This window comes from Anguilla rostrata, chromosome 3, assembly GCF_018555375.3.
Source record: "Anguilla rostrata isolate EN2019 chromosome 3, ASM1855537v3, whole genome shotgun sequence".
Taxonomy (NCBI): domain Eukaryota; kingdom Metazoa; phylum Chordata; class Actinopteri; order Anguilliformes; family Anguillidae; genus Anguilla; species Anguilla rostrata.
The window spans coordinates 56,027,489-56,053,834 of record NC_057935.1 but is presented as its reverse complement, the minus strand read 5'-3'; the positions used below and the strand labels follow the sequence as shown (position 1 = coordinate 56,053,834).

Genomic DNA, 26,346 nt, shown 5'->3' with positions numbered 1-26,346 from the left:
CTTATCTGATCTTGGATTGTTTACTAAGGAAAAAGGCCAGAGGAGGAAATAATAAACAGTTTGCTGTTATGTCTGAGGGTATTAACAACCAAACTTAGGGGTGAGTTCACCTGAAAGGAATTCAAATCTCTGCGAATCAGCTACCATGAACCAGTAGCAGGTGAACCACCTGCTACTGAATGCTGGGTTAAGTTCAATTGGCAAAATGCTGAGCAATGTTTAGCCACCTCACAACAAAAAATGTACTTTGAGGCTGTGGAATGTTTTTTTTTTTTAACCAACTTTCTCTCATTCCCCACCAGGGTCAACATTGCAATATGTGTTCTGTATTGAACATTCCCCATGATTATGATGTACTTTGATTTATAAAATTATTTTTCCTTTTATTACTTCTGTATGCCCACTACTCTCCAACTTCCTGTTCCTGCTTTTGTTTTTGTGGTTTTCGCAGATTAAATCAATACTCTTATCAGCAGGGTCCTTTTTTGATGTGTCATCTTTGTGTGCTCACAACTTTTATTTACATTGGCAGAACAGTTGTGTTTCCTTGACAGCACACCCTAGTGTTGACTGGCAGAGCACCTAGATCAACAGGCTCTCAAAATTCACATTAATGACTTACACAACACATTTATGTTCCTCCCATTATAGTATCATGCATGAGTACTTAATGAACATTATATATGACCTAGAAGCCAAAGCAGGATATAACACAGTGGTACTGCAGTGATTTCCAAAGCACACACCATTATCTAATCATCATGATATAATCCAAGGAGGTAAAGAGAATTGAATAATTAGACACTATTCCATGTCTCTAAACAACTGGAAAGTGCTAAAGCAAGTGCGGCCAATTCAAAGCTGCAAGCATTGGACTTTATTCTGTCATGTTAGTAAAAGCTGCATTTTCCCCGAAGGAACTTTGCTCCCTAGTGTTAGCTCTCTCTCGATTGTGTGTATGCGTATATTCATAATACACACACACACACACACACACACACATACACAGTCATCACTTCCAACATAATACTGAGGGGTGTCAACTTTGTTGAGCTCATGACTTTATGCTCTGTAGTTTTACAACATGAATAAAAGAACGTGACTGTTGTTGAGAAGCTCGACAACCTTGTGGGAACTGACGTCTGATCACCTAACATTTGTCAGTTTCAGGGCACATCTAATGTAGAAATTCATTATTCTCAACATTTTTTAATACTATAATCACAATCTCCTGGCACACACATACACCAACCATGCATTTAGAATGAATGAGGCCTTCAGATACATTAACACATTTTATTGCAATAGCTCTATTGAAAGCAAAAAAACAAAAAACAAAAAAAAAAAACATCAGATAAATATAAACACTATACAACGCTCAAATTCCTCGGCTACAGAATAACCCCCGTTCCCTCCAGAAAAAAACTCAAACAAAAGGAAACGCCGCAGGGCGCAATTAACAAGAAAAACAATGCAACAGTATTTACAGTGGAAGACGCAGCCAAGTACAGTGTGAATTGCAATTTTCATTTTTATCTGTTCTTCCGACGTACGCTGAAGTAATAATGCACATACAGGGGATATACCTCCACGGTTCTTAAAAAAACCCCTCAAACAACAGCATTCATTTATGAAGTCAATCACAGGTAGCGTGGCAGTGACATCTCATCATTGTCATAGCCATTATCAGCATCAAATTTCCGTTGTACTACACAGCAGCAAATAAAGTGTAATAGTTACAAAACAGTAGGCGGATGTTTATAAAACTCCAAAATGTCTACATTGTTTCAGAGAAATCATGGTGCCCGCCCCCTCATTTTCCATTTGAAATGGCCCAATATTCAATAGTTACACCAATCCAACACAATACCAAACTAAGATTTCCGCTCTGTAAACTAGTTACAAAATAAAAATAAGTTGCATATTTATGCAGTACCAGTAAGCATCTGCAGATATTAAGAGGTTATAATTAGGCTATTTACTTACCATTCATTAGATGGGGGTATTACTTGAAAATATTCATGACAAAGTCAATAAACTGTGACAGTATGTTGGAAATTCAAACAAACTGCCAAGGCAGAATGTCACTAAAAAAGAAAACCGATTAAACTTATCATGAACTCTTCATCCCCCAAATAAACTTTGGAGCCGATCTCCAATGTACAGTAAATCACTTCGCAACTGTGTGCTTCGTATGCAATCACAAAGTTGTACGAAAAACCATAGCAATATCCAATAAACAATTTATTTAGGCTTTATTTCCATTTCTTTGTCAAAACACTCAGCATTGTTCTTTTTTTTCTTTTCAGAAAATAAAAAATGTTAACTATGACAAAAGAAATGGGCCAGCTGTTTCAAATTTGTTATTGCTCAAAGGAAATCACTACTGCTTTTCGTTTTTGCTGTTCCCATCACCTTGGTTTGTGATGCAGTATAAAGATATTAACACGAGGGGGATGATGTTCACGGTAAACTATTTGTCTAAACACTCCACTTCCAGTACCAAATTATTATCATCGTCAATACAAAAGTGAACAAGCACGGTGAACCACAAAAATAAATATTCTTACAAGCGTAAAACTTTGTAATTTGTTCACATTTGGTTCTGTCAAATTAGAATGAACTTGATTTTTTTTAAAAGAGAAATCGTAAGTCAGGTAGTGTACCATGCGGGCAAAACCCCTGTATTCAAGCAATGATAAAAAAGTAGCGTCTCCCTCTGGCAAAGGTCTCTACGGCATGTTAACTATAAAAAGACGGACAAAGACTACACAGCAAAATGCACAACAGTACCGTCCGGACACGCTGCATGAACAGCACCACTTTCAGCCTTATACAGAAGAGAAAATAAAAGCATGGCACCCTTTGTATAAAACACTGAAAAACCCAACTGCTTTTGCACAGCAGTCATCAGAAATAAGTTTCCGTCCACTCCCCACATCTTTTTCTACTTTGAATAGTTTTTAAAAAAACTTGCTCAGTGACCTGACGTGAAATGAACTTTGTGTGAACAAATGTAATGGTATCGGACTTGAAGTAAACTGTATGGGTTTTGAAATAAGCACATCGACGAGGGCCCATGGGTGATTTGCCTTTTCAGGTACTCTAGTAACAGAAGTAATGGTGTGATACCCAACTGAGCACATCCCAGTTACTTGGTCAGCTTTTTTCACAGGTCAATGTTAAATACTTTTTTTTTTCTTTTTTAAGAGTGCTGGTATTTTTCAGAGGCCAAATTTTTACCATTAACAAAATAATAATAATAATAATAATAATAATAATAATAATAATAATAATAATAATTACATCCACTAATACAAATGAAATGCATGAAGAGATGGCCCTGCCATGTCTAATTAATACATCTTTTATAACCAGTAGTACAATATTCAAATGAAAATCAACTGCATACTGTATATTCTTTAGTGCTGGTGACCAAGGGAGAGTCACATTTGTTTGGGGTTATTCTGGCCAAATAGGGAGGAGGAATTCTAGATTCAGGAGGAAAATATACTCTGATTTAAGTCACTTCAGAATCACAAAATTTCCCCTGTAATGACCACAAATAATACCTTAAAGCCATAATACAGATATAAAACAAATTATGTTCTTGGAATTTCTTCCCATATTCTTACAAATTTCAAATTAAAGGAACCGATTCAGGTGGATTCTCATTTCTCTTAGTTAAATATATTTCTCAGGTCAAAAATTACTTGACCAAATTGAAAAAAATATCAACTATAATACTGAAAACACTAAATGATGTGCCTGCAAAGTAATAGATTAAAAATGCGTCAAAACATAGAAAAATTTAAGGTTTCAAAAGATATTGATAGTGATTCACCAAATAAATGAAAATGAAAAAGTTGCAGGCATGGTTTCTTTATGAGCATACCAAATTTTCCTTGAGGCTTACAGTCAAAATGTAAACTTATTTTACACTTTTACTTTACATGCACTTTTTATTTATTGAATTTTTTTTATTTGCTTGCTGGCCAGCCCTGGTTCACTATGGATGTGCCGTGCAGACTTCATTTGGATGATTTGGGTAAGTTTGAAGTCCAAGAATAGACCCTCCCTCATTTGTCAAGCGTACACTTGACGGAGGGGGGGGGGGGGGGAGCGTGGTGTGCGTAAGCGAGGGGAAGGAAGGCCACCGCCACAGCCCGGCTCTGCCTGCGTGACAGGCCAGGAATGCGCAGTACGCTGCACCTGGGGCCTGGCGTTGGGTTACTGCAACTCCTTCATGTCATCTCCTGCCAGCCTGGAACTGTAGTGATAATGGTAGTGGGAGTGGGAGTCAGTGCTGCCTGCAAATAAGCAGGTGTGTGCGTATGTGTGTGTGTGTGTGCGTATGTGTGTGTGTGTGTGTGTGTGCGTACCGGAACTGCCCTACAGAAAACTCCGTACCCCGGAAATTAATATATCAATATCAACCATAATAATCAGTACCGTACTTCTGAGTAATACAAACACAAAATTAATTTATGTACCTGAAACCTAAGTGGCAATAAATATGAAAATGTCAGTTGTGAAAATAATGCTCGTAAACTGCAGCTCGTAGACCCGCCCCGGCCAGCCTCGTGTTTCAGTTCAGTGTTGACCTCCCCTTTGGGCTGGTTAGGAAAAATCATACAAATTAATAAAAAAACAGCCTTAGCTAGGCCACACAGAAGCTCTAATCAAAGAATCACTTTTAAAAAAGTACCATCCGTACAATTAATGCAGCTCCAACCTGCTGCTTGTAAAAAGATACAAAATAAAAGCGTAGTAGTGTCGTTTCTGAGGGGGGTGATACTCGGGCCCGTCTGCGGCGGGGTGGGGGTGTGGTGAACGTCACTGTGGCCCCACCGCTGAGTGTTGTCAATCTGGCGTGCACCCCTGTCTCAGGATACTCCAGCTTCAGTCTGGAAAGAAAAATGGAGGGAGGAAAGGGGAGACGGTGTCAGTTAATCCAGCATTCGGAGCAAAGGACAGGCCTCAATGCTATCAGATCACAGCTGAATCCTCTCCTAAGCACTGATAATGGATCTAAAGTGAGAGGCGCTGCTCCCATTCAATACATTTAAAAACACTTATTGTCAGCTAAGTGTTGTTTACACCAAACTGATGGCAATGATGACTCCATGCTTTCTTCCTCTCCCTGTGGGCCGGGCTGGGCTCTGCCGGGGAGCAGAGGGGAGGGCAGGGCGGGGCAGGGTTGGGCGGGGCTGTCGGTTCTGCTGCCGGTCGCAGCCCCAGCTGACCCCGCTCTCTACAGTAACCCTTTGATGAGGGGCTTTGTTTGTTAAAACAATGGCAGCGCAGTCACAATACAGACGCTTTCACAGAGGTTGCAGCACTGTCAGTCTGGAGCTGCTGGAATGCTGAGCTCCGGGACCCTCCGCAGGGCCGCACCCCCCGACCCTGCCGCAGGCCCGGCCGCCCCCGTTTACGGTTCTGTCCTAAAACCCGCGGAACTGATACCCGTGTGCTCCGGTTCGCACTCACGCTTTTCACCCCTGGGGCAACGGGAGGCAAAGCCACCGTCCTGTGACTGCACCCCGGCTGCACTTGGCGTGAGACTAAAACTGGAAGTGTGACTGAATCCACTCCACCTGCTCCTACATGCCTATTTTAGGCCGGCTCCAGTGGCCAAATCTGCGCTGGGCCAAGTCACCGGGATTGCCCTGCTGCCCCTGGCGCTACCCTGTGAGTGAGGTAACTCTGAGGAGCACAGTATCCCTAAGTTCCTAAACCCGAGACCTTCTGTCTCCTACTGCCCCGAGTTCAATTAAAAATATAGCTGCATGGGTAGCAATGATCTGGGTTCTGCGACAATGTCAAAAATGTGAAATAAATTAAATTAAATATGGTGGCAACTTGTTGGGAGTGCAAAATTCTTCATCATAACGGTATTGAAATACTTAACGTGTGGTTCAAACAGAGTGACAGCGGGTGATTATTCAAATTTATGCCGCGTTCCCACTCTTCCCTACCAAGTATTAAACTCTATTCACAGTATTTCAGTCTCAGGCTACTATGAAAAATAAATGAATATGTGTAAGTGTAGTAAAATCACTCACGGAATGCAACTCAACAGTCTATCTGATATACTTATCCATTAGTTGCTACTAATTTCCCAAAAAGTTAGACTCTCTTAACCACAGTTAAACGATAAGATCGATACCAATGTCATCCCTTTGCAATCAACACAAAAATATTAGACTATTTATGAGTTGCACACTAACTGTGTTACCACTATAAATGGCTGCAGTTGGAAGCAATGTTAGCTCCGCTATATGCAAGTGACAGAACTATAAGTGTGAGTTGGGGGCTTCCAGGGATGCGTATCACTGACTGTAAACTTCATTCTTTTTCAAGCAGACCAGGGCAAACAAAGGCATTGCTCCTTTCACTCCATCCACTAATGAGTGGGGGTCAAGGAAAGTATGACGCACAGCTAACTGCGCCGCAATAAAATAAATTATGAGCCCTCACGTTAAATTACTGTAACAGCACAAGGACACTGGCAATCTGGATTGCCATGCCACACCCAAAGCAAAATCAAAAAAATGAATGTACAGTACCTTTTCCAGTTCAAGCAAATTACATTCCAACTATAGAAATATTAATGCCATGCTACAGTGACAGTAGATCAGCAGTGGCAGGAAGAGACAGTGAACAAAAAGGAAAAAATCTTTAAGATAGGCATTTCTACCAATACTGCCGGTGTTTCTTGAACATTGACTTAATTAAGTACAGCAATTTTTAATATCACAATAACTGCAGAAAACATCAATCACACATGCAAACCCGAGAAACCCAATCCAAGATGCAAACTGCAACTGGCAGAGATGATCAGTCACATCTACTAGCCTAACATTAGAAAGTATAGCCTTTCACTATTACACAATACTTTTAATAACTTCCGGACACAACTCCACTAGCTAAAATTAAACAGTAGTTAATGGCCATGTAATGAGTATTAGTAGGCTGAATATAATCACCTTCCACTTGGTGCAAACTTTGCAAGGTTTCTTTTTTAATGGTAAGTTGCCATGGCACTCTTTTAAAGTTTTTCCCACTCTTCTCCTCTTGCCGTGGCCAAATGATCTGCCCTTAAAATGAAAGTCAGCAGTTTGTTTTGCATGAAAACACACTTGTGCATGCTGAAAACAGCATGGCAACTGCATCAGTGCTGAGGTTGCACCAGTAGTAGGCTATACCAGGCCATCCACCAGAAACTTGATGGAATTTGCACTCATTTGCATAAATGGGCATTTATAACAAAGTACACTGATAAATACTGACACAGCCTCAACTGGCCCTGTCGTCGAGTCAGTGCAAGAATAAAATTTGAACTCCAGGTTCTGTGATCACGGAATAGTACAGGCTCTAAGTTAAGTGTGAGCTGCATAAATACAGGCGAACTTCCTTGTTCAGGAGCATGGACTCAGCTTTCCACTTGCAGTAGCAACTAATGGCCCTGCAGTCACACCACTACCCTCCAATCACACCTGAGTCACATGAGGAAGAACTGAACATATAGGGTAAGCTCCTGAAATATAAACAGATAAAAACTGCAAATATAGCACAGGTTTCAATAACACTGACTCATACATTGTGAACAACTGCGGTTTATGTAGCAATTCAAAAATAAGCACCACAGTTCGACTCGTAGAAGCTTGAAAACCTTACAGGATTATACCCAACCCTCTGAAGAGCTTAAACAGACTGTAAAGAGGCTGAAAATAGTTAAAATAAGAGGGATGTATCTGCTACACATCCGCCAAATATCTATTCAAAGTAATCACAATAACTATAACAACGCACATCTCAGTATTGTATTGGAATGGTCGCCCTGCCACACAACCTCCCACTCAACACGTCCCAAAATGCACCACCCACAAGTAACCAAACACACATGGATAGCGTGGCAACAGCTACATCTATTTATTGAGAATGGCAGAGGGCTTCATGGCAGCAGGAGCAATGGGGCAAATACGGCCCTACAATGCCTGAGCCCAAAGAGGACCCTCAACCAGCTTTAAGAGGTGGCAGAGGAGTGATCAAATCAACTTTCCTCAAAAATTGTTACAGAATGGTGAGTTTTAGTGAGTAACCTTAGCTAATGTTACAGCTAGCAAGCTAGCAAAACCTGTACAAATTAAACAATAGACCCCAGCACTACGCTACTGTCCAACATAGCCTACAGCTTCAAGCTGTTTGGCCAAACAGCTATAAATAATGTTGAATCCATCTTTCCCTTAACATTTGACTACTTAACCACCATTGTCCCATATATAGGGCCTCATAAAATCAGTTTTATCATTTCTCAAATTCTGTTTTATTTTTCCTATTTTTGGATTTTACGAAAATCCAGAGATGGCACATACACAGGGTAAATTCGGCATGCTTGCAATGCAAATGGAGGCCCCATAATGAAAATTATAGCTCTATAGCTCTAGGGCTAATACAATCAGCCTAGCTAGCTAGCCAGCTAGGTAGCACCACCACAAAGGGATGGAGGAGGTAGGAGAAAGAGCAGGTTACAGAAGAAGACTGGGAAGGGGATAAGGTTGGTACAGAAAATAGCAAAATTGCAGCTAAGCTATTATGATTCTACTGATAATGTGATTCTACTGATAATGTGGACAATTAAACTAGTGTTTGGCTCAGACTCTGGCCTGATAATAAATTCAACTCCACCCCATTTAATCCCCACATAGGAATGAATGGAAATGGATAGACTGATATAGGTCAAAACTGCAATGCAACCGATTTCTTGTACTGTTGGTGATGCTTAATACGTACCATAATAACTCCATATAATGTAGACGAAAGCAAATTACAGATTTACCTTTGCAAACACTTAGAGGGGTGAAAGCTTATTAGCGTTCCTGAAAAAATCACATTCCAATTAAAGGATAATTGAGGGACCTCATCCACACCACCAGTGACCCTGAAATATTAGCATAAACAGAGCAGGAAAGAACTGTCTGGCTTTCTGGGGTCATGTGAATAAACAGCTTCACCAACAGAGCTCACCATCACAAAGCTGCCAACCACCAAAGCCATCTGATCTTGGAGTCCTTCCAACAGCACTCTGAAAACATCGACAACAGGCTTATACATCCAAGCATAGTATAAACATTTCAAAGCCTAGGTCATCACTTGTGCCGATAGGCCCAACTGATCTGGCACTGCCTATTGTAACACTTGGTCACAGAGATGGTAGCGCAACTTGATTCCATACCGATTTCACAGCTTGTTTATGATTATTTCCTGCACATTTTACTTCTTTGCTTACGGATTCTTCCTGCATTACTTGGCAACCTAGATATAGGCTATGTTTTCATCCACATCAAGAACACTATGGATCAATATCTATACCAAAATGCAAGCTGTCCATACAGTTATCAGTTGAACCAAAATAGTTCTGTTTTATTATGTTTGTTTTAACCCATATTAATGCTTAAGGTCACCCCAAAGTTTACATTTAGATTAGATTAGTAGAGTAGAACCCATAATTTCTTATTTTCCACACAGTGCTACTGATAGAGCATAAGATTAACCAGATTAATGCTATATGCCAGCCATTTAACACAACAAATGCACCAAATATGGCACTTAAAGTGATTAATGATGTGTAGGCCAGTCAAAACCAGAGCACACACCATTAAGAAAAATGTTAACTGGCAATAATGTTGACTGGAGGGACTGGGATGGGGTTTACATGGAACATGAATGTAGAAAAGGGGATACAAAAAATATGATACTACATAGGCTATTCAGTACAGGGACATATGAAACTACATGAAACACATTGAATAAAACAAATTCTCAAGCATGGAATATAGGCTACCATGCAATTTCTAGACCCAATTTCAGACTCGGCTAAATCATTAACATGTATGATACAACCAACAATGACTTGCATTTTCATAGTGTCTTTCATCCCAGAACCTAAAACTGGAGTTTGCACCTATGGAGGACATTTGGTGATATTCGCAAGAAGACTGGACTTAAAGCCATATTGCAACCACTACATTACTAACATTATTAATGTGCTTTGCATATGTGCTTATCCATTGTGATTTCCACAGCTTACATACTAACATTACTGAGCAAACCCTCTGCCTACAGTTGTGCAACCATCTCAGGAGGTAGTCTGTTGGCTTTGGCAGAACAATGAGAATGTTTGTGCCATCTCGGCAAGCTGTAGGCACAACTACAGCATTTTAACTTTGTCTTCAGATACTGAAGGGAAGCCATATTCCACAATGGGAAGGTTTATTTTCACTGTATTAAATAAAAACATCAATCATATTATGCTTATTTTTAATTAAGGTTTAGTGACATAGCATTAGGAGTTTAATACAGTACCCTCATACATGCTTCACCTGCAATCACACCAATGTGAAATGTTAAAGGACAATTTCTCCCTCCTCAGTGGAACCCACTTGCAGCAGCGAGGATATTGATAGGCTAATTAGACCAGGATTGAGGCATGCGCTGGATTCAGCCATGGCACTGGGGTAACACCGCTTCTCTTACAAGTGACAATGAGATCTTAAGTGACCACAGTGACTTGAGACATTGATTTAGAGAGTTATCTGAAAGTTTCCTCCTCCATCAACACATCATTGCATTGGGTTACAACTTGTTTTCTCCGGGGGGTTATGATCAAAATAGAACCCAAGCATGTCCTGCAGAAGATATCTGGTGAGACATACCCTCAGGGTGATGAGGTGGAAAAACTCCCCCACCCACCAACCACAATTACTGGCCCACAAACAATACCAAAGTTGATAGGTGCTCCCCACTAAGATTATAGGCCCACTAAGGTTGTGGGTAGTTGGTTCTAATCGTGACATCTTGCTATTGGCGCCAGGCTTGTCTTTTCTGATCAGCAAGTGGGTCAAAGTTTTTATTTAATTCCAGACTGGCTTTGTTATTTGGGATTAGTGAGTAGGTCAAAGTTTTGTTTTCCATTTCATTCCAGGCAATATTTGAGGAAGCTGCAGAACTCACTTCACTCAACATTTTCAAGAACTTAAAGTGGTCATACAACCACACATCTAAGAAGCTATATCAACAGGATGAATTAAATTACAGCAATGCTCTGCTTTAAATGAAATACTTCCACCCACCATACACCCTATCAAACAACCATGTTACCCTGTTGACTGTCCATAAAATTCCTTTACAACACTAAGAAGTGTTGTAAAAAGGTGTAATATACCAGATGTAAACCTATCACCTAAAAATTCTGTTCTGTGATGGGAGGTCTCTCTCCAACACAGGAAAGAGATCTTGTTTCATTTCTTGCTATACATGCAGTACTGTTCTGTGCATGCCATGGTCGTAAATAAGTGTTAGTCTCAAAATAAAGTAGTAAATATAGATGTATGTGATATACTGAAAGGGCATGTTGCTTCCCAGCATGACTTTAACCCAGTTCAACTTTGACGTTAGTTGGAATTAATCCTACACTAGTTGGTCTCAGCCCGGGGCCTGGGTAGCCATAGCTAGTTATTTTCCTGCCAGCTGACCTCTTTATCAATTTGGCAAGGATAGTGCAGGTGTGTTTATGCAGTACAGATTGTTTTTACAAGGTGTTTTTTGTATAAACCATTTTTGCTGATTAGTGCCCCATAATTACTCATTAATGTTAGATCAGCATTCAGATGCAAGGGAAATCATTATACTCAGAACAGAGTTAAGAAATGTCCTGGACTCTGGACTGTTTTTCTCTTCTCCCCCAGCACTTTAATTTCCCTATTCTGTGTCAGTCATTACCCCCTGCACCCCTCCCCCTGCTTTTCAGCTTTACCACAAAGCTCATTTGGTTGCACGGTTACAAAACAAAATACGTAACCGTACAACCTTTGCACGGCTAAAAGCTGCATGCAATGGAATTCCAAAAAGGGCAGGAAATGAATGCATGGATCGCACAAGTTGCTACATCCCTCTGTTTTAGGAACCATGGGGCAACGCACACAGGAATTCTACGACAGCAGTGGTGTTTCATGGACTCTGTCATCTCTTTCTGTGGCACCCCAAATGAAGTTCACAGAAAAATGTCATCACCTTCTACAACATTTACTCAGCAATGCCAAGCCACCCGTCTGACGTGTACAGCATATGATACCTTTGATCTTCTGACTACTGGGACCTTTGGTGAACATGGTCTACAATCTAGCAGCTCAGGTAAAACCATGTGGTAAATAAACAGGTGTTTTTAGACAGCAGTTCACATACTTTATAAAATGGCCTACAGGTGTGAGGGTCACACTGTGCAGCTGGGATATTCCTGAATAAATGATACCCTGAGGATAAAGCTAATGGTGCTGTGGGATACAAAGACTCCACTTGTTTTCCAGTCCCATTTCAGGGACATTTTAACACCTTTGCTTGTGGTCTGTGCTGACAGTCTCCACAGAGCTGTTGGGACCTCTGTAACTCCTCAGCCTGGTTCTGCTCCAAAATGCCATTTAACTCACCCCTGAGCAGCTCTGAGACTCAACTGAGGATCTGTGGGGCTTAGGCGAAATACCACCGCAATGTCTACAACTCACCCCAGTAACAGCCACAAACCCTGAGAGTTTACATTTCCATTTCTCCAGCCCATAGAGAGGTCCTAGCAGGTAGTACGGGACAACTGCTTTCTTTGCCTTCTTTGAAAAATATAGCGGGCCACCCATGCCCAGTTTCTCAAAGTGACTCAGCCATTCAGAAGCAACAATCCCAATCTTTTGTTCCATCATAATGTCCCATGCACAAAAACAAAAATTTCAATGGCTTGGTCACAGTCAGTCCTTCCCTCATTAGGCTACTTCGTTCTAGACCAATGCAGTCTCATGGCCTGGAGACTGGCACGGACCCACCTCAGCACGTGGTCACTGCCCCCTGATGTATTCAGGTCATGTTTCAGCCCGTTCCCAGCCTCAAATCCACTGGCGCTAGCAGGCCTATGCAATTTCTGGCCCAGTTACTCCAAACACCCATATTTGCCCACTGGAGCTGTCTTCTGGTAATCGTCCCAAATGGTTTGCTCCATGCGCGCTATCACCTGATTGAATGATCAGCTTTTTCCTTTTTTTGGCAGTCGGGCACATCGTCACACTGAAGCCCAAACAGCCCTCAGAGAGCCGGGAGCAAACCAGGCACTGAGTGAAAGCAAACATAAAAGCCAGGTTGAGCGCTGTCAGGGCCTCCAGGTGCATGGGCTTGGATGACAGGAAGTAGATTCCTCAGCAATGACCCACTTCCCTCAGCCACGGCCCTGTTGTACGCCCTGACATGTCTTACCAATTAACAACATCATACCGCTCCAAAACATGAGTCAGTGCACCGGAGCAAAAACTCCGCTTTCAACAACGAAGGACCGAATGGCCTATATATCTTGAGCCTGAGTCTCCAGACTCCAAACAGCAAACAACGTCTCTTTAATTCAGACTGGGATAACATAATATGCAGTACAGCAGCTTGGGCATATAGGCTACTACCTGTTAGAAGAGAAAAATAACATCATGAAGTTTGTACTCCTTCTGTAGAGGGGCACAGACAAGCCGTCACACTGTTGTAAGAACTGAAATGTCAGTCACAGTCCATCCCCTGTCAGTGTTGCACTTTCAACAAAAGAGCTAAACCACTTTGAGCCAAAAGGTTCTTCCAACGACCCATTCCAATAAAGCCAGAGAATACTTGTTTGCCTTGATGCAGTAAATTTCAGCGGTTCTCCATAAACCTAAGACTGGGAGGCAAGTACAGACACAGCTGTGGGAAACAAAAATGCTGCAATCTGTGTGACCGTGACTCCCTTCTGTGAATAATTCTTTCATTATTCCTTATTTTTCTCCCCTCCCACCCCCTACACACATTCCACCGAAGCCACAAACACAAATCCAAAAAATTCCACATGTACATTATATTGGATTTTACAATCCAGGTGGAAGAACGGCAGCACCAGCAACACATCAGCTTTGGAAGAATGGCGCACATCCAGATACGGCAAGCAATGTTTCTGAAAGCACCAGTGCTACTCTGATGCAGAGACTCCTGTAGTGTCACCTTGTTTCTACAGACATCCCCATTCTCATCTGCCCCAAAATCTCTGCCTTTCAGCCACACGCACAAAACGCATGCTAACATGCACACACACACACACACACACACACCCCTCCATCTGTGCTTTAGCTCCATGGTAAACAAATGAGTCAGACGGGCCTCGCCATGAAAACTGACTCACTCTCACCTCATTCTCACACTCACTCACTCAGCCAAGCGCACTCCCTAAGCAGGAAACAATGGTGGGGGTTGGGGGGGGGGGGGCAGACGAGCAGAGACAGATAACAGATTCAGAGGGAGATCAAGAAAATGAAGGATTTGGGAAGAGAGATGCAAGGGATAGAAAGGGCTTGAAGAACACGAGGTAAAAATTAAATACAGAAAAAAATGCTAGATTGACATGGGTTACCAATAGTGCAAAAGTTCATCTAAATGTCCTACTCTTTGAAACATTTGTCCTGTGACATGAACTGCTCTTCAGGACAAGAAATCAATGCCCTTGTACACCTGCAAAAAATGGAGTTTCAGAAAACCACAAGCTTCCTTGGACAAAACATGACCAGTATTTAGTTTTTTTTTACCTTCAACCGCAACATAAGCTTATTAATTTCTGAACTGCAATAACTTTTTGAAGTTGATACACTTGGTGATTACAAGCAAGCATCTGGCTGAAACAATTAATATGCTGTTAGCAAAACCCTGACTTTAGCAAACTTTAGAGTCTCAGTGTCTGCAATAAGATATGTCATCTCAAAATTTGACAGTGGACAGAGGCCATCATCTCCAGTGCAAACAAACACATGGTTACCAGACAACATCACACAAGGAAGCTGATCCTTTTACGATATAAGACTGCCATATTTGGATCTGGGCTGAGGCTGATAATAAAATGATTCCGACGCCATCAAACTTGACACTTGATCGACACCACATGATAAATTTCCGACATTTCAAATAACAACCACACAAAACGTTTTTTTTTTTTTGGTGCAAAACGCTCCTTCTGAACTATGTCACAGAAATCAAGGTATTGTATTATTTGGACACATTGCAAATTATGCACTGTAACATAATAGAAACCCACCCAGGAAAGACAAAAGAAAAAAAAAACTAGATTTGAAATATTTCTATATGTAACAAGGGATGACACAGGAAGCAAATATGAAATAGGAATCCCTTGCAAAACAACCAGCCAACTTTGACCTGATATATTCATAACCACATTTAACACATCAACACCCAAGTTGAGAGGGTGAGAACCCCTACTTATGATCATTATCACCTTTTGCTCTGCAGAAAGTAGCTCTGTGCAGTGTGTTACGACTCTGGAACTGCCTGCTGTTTCACACAACTTCAAGCAGTCTAAGCAACTAAGGATAACGGGTAACAAAATATACCCCAGTTGAAAATGCAATACTGGTGCTGCCACTGATTCGCATTCTCTCATCTGAGCGAAAGTAGTGTTGAAATACTAGCACCTGTGAAAAATATTAACAAAAAATAAACAGGACACATTTAAAAAAACTTATGATAGAGGTTAAAGTGCTTTTCATTTCTCAACCAGAGTTTTTGCCATAACTTTTCATTTCCTTCTGATTAATGAGTTTAGTCCAAGAATTAAACAAAAGAAAAGAAACAGTCCTCAGACAAACTTTTGCAGAAAAACAGAAGACAGAAACAAAACTCACCTTGTGAGGCAGCGGTCAGTCCGTCCGATTTGACGAAGTCTATGCTGGCGTAGGCCCCGTTCTCTGGGTGGGGGAGAGGAGATGGGCACGAAGGGTCGACGGCACGGGGGTCCTCCCTCAAGTCGAGAGCGATGTAGTTCAGGCCGTTCTGGTGGCCAGCGGAGCCGTTCCGGCACGTCTGCCCGGAAGCACTGCAACCTGCATCGGTGGGGAGAGGCACAGCTGCAGCGCCGGGGGAGGCAGCGCCATCCATGTGCAGCCAGACGCTGTCAAAGGAGGTCGAGCTCTGCCACTTGGTGCCATCCACCAGGTGGGGGCTAGTGGGTGTCGCAGGGTTGCCACTGCCGGGAGGGGAGGAGGAGAAGGTCTCGGAGCTGTGTCTCCGTCTGCCCTGGGGGTCGGCCCGGATCACCCGCGGTTCCACGGGGGGGCTGGGAGGGGGTTGGGAGGGGTAGTGCTGCTCCATGACACACAGGTGCTGCAGCATCGCTGTTGGGCTTTTGACCTCTGCCCCAAGGCCAAAGCTCATTTCTGTGTCCATCCGTCCACCCAGGGAGGAGGCTGATGCCAAGGGCCGGATGTAGCTAGGGGGGTTCCATGGAGCAACGAGTGAGGGCCGTGGGGAGTGACCCTTCGGCGGGTGACCTTTGTCCAAATCCATGCCCATATAATCATCATGCAGAGGGGAGCGGCGGTGCTCGCTGCTGGAGCCCAGCGAAGAGGGGGAGCCCTCAGCCGACAGGGAGCAGGGCGTGTACACGTGTCGGTCCCCAAACTCAATGTTGATGTATTCACCCGGGCTGGACGCGGGCTCCGCTGCTTCACTCACCGTGGGGGAGCTGTGGAAGCTGTGTCGACCCAAGGGAAGCCGAGTGGGCCGCACTGCTAGCCTGTCCACGTGCTGCAGCTCGCCACATCCGTCGGACAGGCCCAGATGGGCTGGGGGGTTACTGACAGGATTCCTGCTGCATTCGGTGGAGGTGTAGGCAGGCTTAACTGGGGAACTCATGGGCACGTACTCGTTGTGCTCGCGGTTCTCTCGGAGGGGGGCTTTGTAAGACCGCGGGAGTGAGAAGTAAGGGCTGTAAGACTTGGGGGTTTCAGGTGTCGTCTGTAGATAATAAGCTTCATTCGTGGGCTTTTGAAGGGCAGTGCCACAGCTTTGGGACATGTCCATGTACTCACCATTCTGTCTGTGGTCACCACTATGCCGAGGGCTAGCCCGCTGCGGAGAGGAGCCACCGCCAGGGAGCATCATCATGTAACCCTGGGAATCCACTTGTTGTGTTGCAGCACCCTGGCCTTGCTGAGATGCAGTGAGGTGTGCACTGGGTTGCATAGGCATGTAATCTCCATCACGAGACGGCACCACACCGGGCATCATGGGCATGTAGCCGTCGTCCTTGGAGGGCTTCCTGTGCTCATCAGCATGGGGTGAAGGGGGCTTGACTTGGCAGGTCAGGTGTTCCTTGCTGCCCAGAGGGCTGGCCTCTGGCAAGGACTCGTCCAGCGAGGAGGTGGTCTGCGTCATCTTCTGGTACATGGTGACTCCGTTACTGCCACCTGTTGGCCTGGAGAAGGAGTGCGTTCTTTTGCGGATGGCCTTTTCTTCATCCGCACTTTCGTCCTGCAGCGTCTCAGCCCCGCCGATCGTTACCTCACGATATCTGCCCATAGCCATGTAGTCGTTCAGGCAGTTCTCTTCACGGATGGGCGGCGTGTTACCCAGGGAGTCAGGAGTGTTGCTCCTCACCCGGAAATATCGGAAGTCACCAGGGCTGGAGCCATACTCATCAGAAGAGTTAAAGCCACCATCGCTGGGGGAGCCACAGATAGAGGCACTGGAGGGCCGCGTCAGCGTGTCAGACGCTGATCCATGGCCACTGCTGCTGGAAACACTGACTGGGCTGGTGGTGGAGGGGAAGTGAGAGACAGGGAGTGAGGCAGAGCGTGTGTGGTATGTGGAGCCGGGCAAAGCCCGCACATAGCGGCCACCTCCCTCTTGTCGGCCTAAGTTGATGCGAGCCGCGCTGAGGTGAACCAAACTACCCGTCACTGAACGAAACGGCCTATTCATCGTGCCCTCGCCTTCACTCGACGTGCGGAAGCGATAACCACTCATGCCGCTGCTCTTGCTAGTGGGCGGTGTGCCCACAATGCTCTCTGTTCTGGATCGCCGTTGTAGCCCTGTTTGGCTGGGCGGGAGATTGCCCAGGTGGCGACGGGTGGTGATGAAAGCCATGGGGTTTGACCCCGACGACTGGCTTTTGCTTCTCGGCCTAAACTCAGTAAAGGCTTTCAGTGCTTTCATGGTCTCCAAGATTGTCTCGTGCATGTTCTGGGCCACTACCGAGTCATCCACTTGCATCCAGATCTCTCCGGGTCCAATGGATGAGGAGCGGCCTACTTCGATGAAGAAGAAGCTCTCAGAGTGACCACAGCGCCGAATGTTCATCAGCTGGAGATTCACACAGGGGGTTTCGGAGTTCAATTTCACCAAGTGGATGGTCTTGGTAGACAGGCACAGTCGGTAAACACCTGTCAGATTCTTAGTCTGTCCCAACCCTTTAGGCTTCACGTTCACCTGCCACACCTCTTTGAAAACAGTGCCAGGAGTGACAGTCCCGTAGCCATCATCCACCTCGTCTGCATCCAGGTGGCTTTTCTTACCCTCGTTCATCAGGTCACTCACAGCCAGGTACCAGTCATCCTGCTCCTGCTCATTCTCAGCCACAATGGCAAAGTACTCATCTTTAGTGTACAGGGCAATGAGGTATTTGTTCTTAGAATCCGCCCTTTTGTTTACAGTGAAGCACTGGTAAAGATAAATTACCCGCTTGGGAGAAGTAGTGGTAGCAGCAGCAGTAGCAGCAGCAGAACGGAGGGTATTTCGAAATTTCTTCTCGCTGTCATAGTATTCCAATCGACTGGGGCCCAGATGACTTGGCCCTCTCAACACGAAAAACCTTTTGTGACCGTGTTTCTGTTTCCTAAGGTAGCCACATTTACGTATGTCATCCACCACGTCGGTACTAGCGCTAGCAGTGGCTGCTAACGTAGTGGTAGCGGTTGATGAGGCAGCAAGTGCTTGACTAGCAGCAGCGTTTTGGTGTATAACGTTAATGCAAGAGGAGGGAATTTTTCTCACCGGCGTTTCCTGGATATTATCCTCCGGAAAATGCTGCGCCCGGCAGTGGTGTTGCTGCTGATGTTCCTTCGACTGCAGAGCGTGATGATAAGGGGGCGGCAAGTGTTGGTGGACCCGAGCGCCGCCGATTTTAATTAAAGGCGAGGGGGGTTCCCCGGCAGAGGTGTCGCCGTTGGCTGTCGCTGTCGTTGTTTTTGTCCCAATTGCGCGCTGCTGTGTCTCCAACATCAACATAGCGGCGTTGCTTTCTTGATAATTCATCAAATTTGCCATGAGCGAAACAAATAAAGGTCACTTTACCTTAGCCTTATGGACGCAGACCCCATTCTTGTCAGGGGAATTGTGACTCCGTGGCGATATATTATTTCTTAACGTTATTTATTTGCCACCTCCAGTCCGGTCTTCACGAAAACAAATTCTGCAATTGCTACATAACCGCTTTCAGCCGTTTCCACGACCAAGTCTATCGAGCTAGCAGGCTAGCTAGCTATCTGTGCCCCTCTCCCTCTCTGTACACATCTCCACAGACCAAGGCAAAAACAACACGTGACTCCTTCGTCACACAGGAGAAGGTGGGATAATATGATAGTTGAGTTTTTCAATTGGAGGAATTGAGACATTGAAAATAATGGACACTATTAATATCCAATGTCTGTTAACTAATAGGTTATACGTCAATTCGGTCGTGCAATGACAGTACACGGAGTTTCATTTAAGTAGTGAGGACGAAGGCGTTCTGAACTGATTGACAGTCATCTATCCAGTTGTATACTGCAGCGAAGTAGGCGGTCGTTAAATGTACTGCGATGAATGGACAAAAGGTATAAGCGACTTTTTTTGTGTCCAATAGCTGTGTTCATATGTTCTTCGTCGGAAGATTTACATTGGCTTGGCATAGGTTTTTTTTTTTTAATCTCGAAAACCAAATGTCGGGTGGATAGGAAAGTTACATTGTCAGTGCAAGATAGAAAGATTAAAAATATCTACTTCTCAAACCTTCATTTAGGTGTTGTAGATGTGTACGTGTGTATATGTCATTATGTAGGCTACAACATGGCGATGGTGTTTGTTGTTTGTAATGATCTGTTCAATAAAAAAGATAGAATGATGAAATAAAGAAACGTGGCTGTAAATTACATCCAATCACCAGAATTATATTGAAGCAAGATATCGTGTGTTTAGTTATTTGTGGGCGTAGCCTATTTTCTTCTGTCCTGACTAGCTACTTAACGTCACAACAAGAGCAAGCGTACTGTTTATTGTTCAGTACATTAACTCATAAATCATTGCAAAACAAAGATCCCACTGATAACTGGGAATTAAATACAAAATAACAATTTTTAACTAATATCTGTATTCACTGTTCTTGATGGTACCAGTCACCCTGCACATGCTGCCTTCAGGATTCAGTCAGATTAACCTTGATATCTGAATTGGCGCATGGTCAGGTATCTCAGAACCAAATTCTCTAAGGCACATTCTGCCCACTGAAACTGCAACTGCATACATCTGAATTACATTTTCCTAAAGAGATTTCATGAGTTCAAAAAATGTATATATATATACAACTGCAAAACAAACAAACAAACAAACAAAAAAGTTTAAAACTTGTGCAGATGCACTGTAATTAATCACAGCATCCAACAGACACTGGAACTTTCATATTCTTTCATTCATTATATAGATGTGTACGTATATAGTGAAATCTGTATATGTATCAGAGCCCGCACAACAAAATTCATGGAGCCTAAAGCAAAATTGTATTATTACAGGATAGCCTTTCCTGCATAATGTTGACATCAGTGGGAGCTTGGAAGAGGCTCGTAAATCTGAGTATGTTAGGAGCACAACTGACTCCAAAGTTTTACCACAATGTACCTGAATTCTGTTACAGTTTATCATGTGCGTGATTTTGCATTGAGAATTTCCCTTCAGCACTGATGAACCAGTATGTACCTTTGTGTGAAGCTAGGACTTCCTCATGTGGTGAGGACACTGAACTGCATGCTGTACTGCATGCTCAAAGTGTTGCTGCGTGCTGGTAGCAATTTCAGCATTTATGTGTGGCTTTTTCTCATTCATACAAGTAAATTAATGTTGACAGATTTTCCTGTTGTTGAATTCTTTAGCCTCACAATACACTGTTTTTTTCCTGCAACCCCCCTCTGCCCCACAAACTTGACCACACTCATACACATCTCTCTCTGTCTGTCTGTCTGTCTGTCTGTCGTCTGTCTGTTCCTCTCTCTCTCTCTCTCTCCCTCTCTCTTTCTCTCTTTCTCTCCTTCTCATGTAATGTACTGGCCATTGTGATATGTGGGATGGGACCTCTGCCAGGGTGCTTCGAGTATTAAGTACACTTGACACAATACAACTTGTAAGAATGCGTCATGCTTGCCTGATTATAGTGGCTGTGATTATATATTAAAATATACCTGGCATTGATTTTAATCTGTGCACTGGTGATAAGCAGGTCTGAGGGAGATGATAATCTGGTTAGTAATGACCTCCCTTGTCAACATCCTTCTTGAAGATGGCTTGTTCTGGATAATCCAGGAAACGTTGCAGTCACCATCTGGTGTGCCTGTTTGCTCACCCACTAGAGGGCATTGTTTTTCCATTTGTGACTGTTTAGGTAGTTGAAAATTGGCATGTGCACAGATTTTCTCATGTTTATGGATATATAATGGGTATGTATGGCATTTGTTTTTTTCCGGATGTTATTTATGGGTGGAGTCGCATAGTTTGTTAATCAGCAGAAGTGTACTTTTCACTAAAGCCAGGGTTATGCTATAGCAGACTACATATTCAGGGCACAGATACACTTAAGTGTTTCTTTTGGTAGAAGAACAGTCATTAATGTTTATTACCTTCAGAGTAAATATTCTCCTATATGAATCTGTTTAAAGAATATGCAAGAATTTTCTCTTTGCAGTGGCTGATGCGGTTATATATATGTTTTACAAATGTATTAATCCTTTAATGTAGGGTTTCTGCTGCAGCAGCAGTGGGTGGATAAAGACTGTTTCCCCACTCCACAACAAATCACCTTAGTGGTGTGAGACTGGTGAAAGGTTTGATCCTTTTCAAGCTGAGTAATGGAATCCCACAGGCTATTTATAACTCTACAGACTACTTCATCTTACAAAGTGTTTCATATTTAAAAAATCATCTAATCTCTACATAGCCAGCATAGGCAGTTTACTCTCCTATGACTCTTGTTATCTCTTGCCAGGTGCATAAAATCAAGAATACAGCCATACAGCCATGCAGACAAACATTGGCAGTAGATTGAGTCGTACTGAAGAGCTCAGTGACTTTCAACGTGGCACTGTCATAGCATGCCACCCTTTCAACAAGTCAGTTTGTCAAATTTCTGTGCTGCTAGGGCTGCCTCGGTCAACTGTGAGTGCTGTTACTGTGAAGTGGAAATGTCTAGGAGCAACAATTGCTCAGCCTCAAAGCGGTTAGGCCACACAAGCTCACAGAACAGGAGTCCTGAGGGAAGAACTTGGCTAGCCTTCACAGAGCCCTGACCTCTACCCCGTCTAATACATTTGTGGTGAATTGGAATGCCGACTGAGAACCAGGCATGACATCCGTGCCCAACCTCACTAATGCTCTTGTGGCTGAATGGAAGCGAATCGCTACAGCCATGATCCAAATTCAACAGGAAAGCCTTCTCAGAAGAGTGGAGGCTCTTGCAGCAGCAAAGGGGATCCAACTCCATATTAATGCTCATGGTTTTGGAATGAGAAGTTCAAGTACATATGGGTGTGATGTTCAGGTGTCCTCATCCACGTTGACGGTGTAGATAAAAATGAAACAGAATTTTCTTCAAGTCTTCCTTCACAATAATAGGTTGGTAATTTGAAGTTGAAATTCCATGTGTAAAGTGGTTCATGACTGGCATCCTCATAGATTTTTTATTATTCGAAAGTGCAGATTCCATTTGTCATGTAGATTACCTTCAATTCAGCATTTTTAAATGAGGGGATTCATTTCATTGACATTCTCTCTGATGGTTCACAGAATTTTTAAAAACAATTTTTCATTCTCTAAGACTGTTTTCTTATGTCCTTACATTCTTAAATATGCATTCTTATATGTTTGAATATTAAATTCACTTTCAAAAAGCCACAGAAAATTCTTCAGAACCTGTGTTCCGCCTAGAGCCAGTGTACATTTGCAGATATGCCATTAAAAAAAAAATTTGAATGACAAGGCTGTTCAGCTGCTCAATAACACAGAATGAGGTACGAGATTATTAAGCAGTCCGGTGCCTTCAAATAGAGAAGGACTTGAGGAGTCCTTGGAGAGCAAATGGAAAAAATCTTCACCGGGCAATGTTAGAAGCATAAACAGTAAGAAATGTTATACATTTTCCATGCATAACATTGCCTGAGTTATTCTTCTTGGCAGGTTGTTGTTTTTCTGCTTTCCGCCTCTTGAATTGGGCTATTTTCCCCCATCTGTAAGCCATACGCAATTTGCCTGCAAAATACATTAAATAAGTACCATAAACAAGGCAAGCACAGCATTGAGGTAAGATGGCGCATATCAGCAAGGTGCTCCTTACCCTGACTTGAGCTCCGGTGGCACTGGTAAAGACTTGGTGAAGCCGGTCCGGACTATTAGCCAGTATGTCTCCTCCAAATCTTTCCCCTGTGGAGAGGAGAACATGAAAGTGAGGGAAGGGAGTGGTTGTCTTTGAAAAGGAGAACTCATTTCCTATACTGACGTAGCCATGATTGCTATCAGTGCACGGAATCTTTATAAATAATCTGATAGGATCTTGGAATCCTGTTTGCGGGAATATATTTAACAATCATGAAATTAAGTCAACCCAGGTTCATAGTACCACTTACTAAAACAGAGTGGTGCTGTTACAACTCATAATGATTGAGAAAAAAGTGATATGTTTGGGATTTAACTGTGACTTCAGACCAATTGTCTGAAGCCTGTTATTTATTAATTTGAGATTCTTGCTCTTGTTGGTCTGTTTCTTGATGAATTCGGTCAGTGACTGTGGCCCTCTGCACTTTAGCTCATCACCCTTTTGTTGTTAGCACAGAATGCCAAATGTAGATAAAAGCTAATTATTGTGCTAGATGTTTTTCTTGGGACCATAAAAGGATTGATAAATTTAAGCTCAAAAAACTATAAGACCATATTTGCAAATAACTATTTGGTTGAAAAAATGATTAAGTATATTATAGTTATTGGAGGTTTGGTAGTTTTTGCTGCGTTGTATATAATCACTTCAAAGACTTCTGTTGCTATTTTGTCTTTCCAGGACTCATAAATACAACCAGTAACAGCCTGCACTAAACTGTATTTCTTGCTTGCTGCTGTTGTGTTAAAAAGCCAGCACAGACACTCTGGCCAGTTCATGATCTTTACATCCAGTTCAGGCCAGGCTTTATAATGCTAAGATGTGCCTACAATGGCACCGTCTGCAGGTGCCAGGTGAGCTTTTGGCTCACCTTCATTTCTGTCCTCTCTGTCCACTGGACTTGGTATCCTGCCTTCAGCTCCAGTAGGATTTTCACAGAGCTGCGGCTGGTGTGTATGCGGTATGCTACAAAACCGTCAATCAAACAATGTAATTTAATTATTACAGCGACTCAACATATGAATTATTGTACTTCAGAGAGGGTTGTAGAGGAGCAATGAACATGGTAAATGATATCGCCATTCTTTTTCTATGTAAGTGATGGGAATTGAATGGCAATGACACAACAACACCAAAGAAGCATTTGTATTTTGAACGACAGCATTTAAAAGTGAATATATGGTAGTGCCCTGTTCTTCTGAGAGGAAGACCCCCAGACCCCACCCCACTGCCCAAATAAATACATGAAGAAAAATAATAATAATTTAAAATAATTTTTGTAGCTTATGCTGTGTAAAATGGTATGTATCCCCTTGGCCATGTAACCACCAAAACATATTTTAAACAAATCCACCTGGCCTTTTTGTCGTATCAAAGAATTAAGCTAAGCCAAAGAGAACATACTATGTAGCAAGGATAACAGTTACATTCTCATCATCCAGGGGTCTGTGCATGACATACAACTCCCACTGATGTATAGGCTGTCGCTTTCAGAAATATAAGACCTTGAGGTTACTGCCTTGCAACCACAATCACTGTAGACTGTTCTGCTCTCCTCTGTATTAAAGAACAAGGAACACAAACGTTCTATTGCAATGGAACAACTATTCCACCTGTTCCACTGCTGTTTGTAGACTCCAGCACTGGGATTTCTATTTTCAGTCGACCCTTCCTAGTTCTCCTCAAGATAACGAGAGAGTGCAGAACTCACACAGGCCTGTGGATTCCATCCGGGAGGCTGTGGTGACTGTGTCCCCAAACAGGCAGTATCAGGGCATAGTCAGCCCCACAATGCTTGCCACACGGGGCCCTGAAAACAGAACACACATAAATATTATATAAATATATTAATTTATACCACCAGCCAGAATATATCCTAATCATTACAGCAGCAGGAATGGCCACTAAAAAACTACATAATAAAAAATGCATGAATTGTCCATTATGGCAGCTATGGGAACATATAGCTGCAGCTGCGTAATAATACTCAAAAAGGATTATCTCAGTTTAGTTGTGTTCAGATCACAATTCCAAACCAGTTCACGTCATAATTCCAAACAAACAAACTAAATACATCTTTGGTACAGAATTTAAAAAATAATATTTCTAAATGATTCAGAAATGAACTAATGAAAGATATGCATATTTACAAAAATGTATACTAAGTTTATCAAAAGCTTTCTTGAAGAAAGTCAATTAATTATACACCTTGATTGCATTACAATTCCATGTTAAATTGATAATTGATCAGATTGAATTATGCCCATACCATATATAAATCCATCCCAGAACTAAATTTTCTGGCCTCACATTTAAAACAAATAAGTGTATGTTCTGCAGGTATCTGAAACCAAACTTTCTTCATACTGTGTCATTAGGTAATTTAAATCACATGCCATCACTGCACATTTAGACAATAAAATATGCTGTAAAATATTTACTAACCATATATGACAGAAAGCATGCAGCAGCATTCTTTCCCCTGGTGAAGTAGCTTGTAAAGCTGGGAAAATTTCTTAATTAAATTAATGTTATTCCCCTAGGTAGCACTTCACTCAATATGCTGGCTTCTAATAAGCAAACATAGAGGCATTCTGTAAACGTTAAATTGAATTATCTACAAATAGCTCAAACCATGTGAGTATATGCATATTAAAAAACAAACGAAGGACATGTAAGATAAGCAGCCTTGGTGAGAATTATAACACTAGCCTGAAGGCAGGCCCAGGCTAGAAGAATACTTGGGATATGCATAATCTCCTCAAAGTCATACTGTATCAAGTGTATCACATAACAATTGACCTAGATTGAGTTGCCTAAAGATTACTCAAATTAAATCC

The 26,346-nt window shown here is 42.6% G+C and overlaps 1 protein-coding gene and 1 long non-coding RNA gene across 3 annotated transcripts; both read right to left on the bottom strand.

Moving 5' to 3' along the window:
* Window positions 1–1,282: 1,282 nt before the first annotated feature.
* On the bottom strand, window positions 1,283–19,582 carry LOC135251219 (insulin receptor substrate 2-B). Of its 2 annotated transcripts, XM_064328439.1 has the most exons (3): window positions 15,744–19,582; window positions 9,031–9,088; window positions 1,283–4,907 (listed from the first exon to the last, which is right to left on the bottom strand). In XM_064328439.1, the coding sequence occupies exons 1-2, from the start codon at window positions 19,162–19,164 to the stop codon at window positions 9,033–9,035; spliced, it is 3,477 nt and encodes a 1,158-aa protein (XP_064184509.1). In that variant the 5' UTR covers window positions 19,165–19,582; the 3' UTR covers window positions 1,283–4,907; window positions 9,031–9,032. The 2 variants fall into 2 exon arrangements, with proteins under 2 accessions (XP_064184509.1, XP_064184510.1); XM_064328440.1 differs by lacking the exon at window positions 9,031–9,088 and having other exon boundaries at window positions 15,744–19,580.
* Window positions 19,583–22,782: 3,200 nt separating this feature from the next.
* Window positions 22,783–26,142, bottom strand: LOC135251218 (uncharacterized). The gene is made up of 5 exons (XR_010329101.1): window positions 25,952–26,142; window positions 25,218–25,316; window positions 24,378–24,472; window positions 23,471–23,556; window positions 22,783–23,385 (listed from the first exon to the last, which is right to left on the bottom strand). It is a non-coding gene; the product is annotated as an uncharacterized LOC135251218 (long non-coding RNA).
* Between the last annotated feature and the right edge of the window lie 204 nt (window positions 26,143–26,346).

Excerpts from the sequence above, each read along its gene's own strand:
- LOC135251219 (XM_064328439.1), bottom strand. The coding sequence starts at position 19,164 with ATGGCAAATTTGATGAATTATCAAGAAAGCAACGCCGCTATGTTGATG. Across the intron at positions 9,089-15,743 it reads ACTGACCGCTGCCTCACAAG|AGTGCTGTTGGAAGGACTCC; the intron begins GTGAGTTTTGTT and ends CGATGTTTTCAG.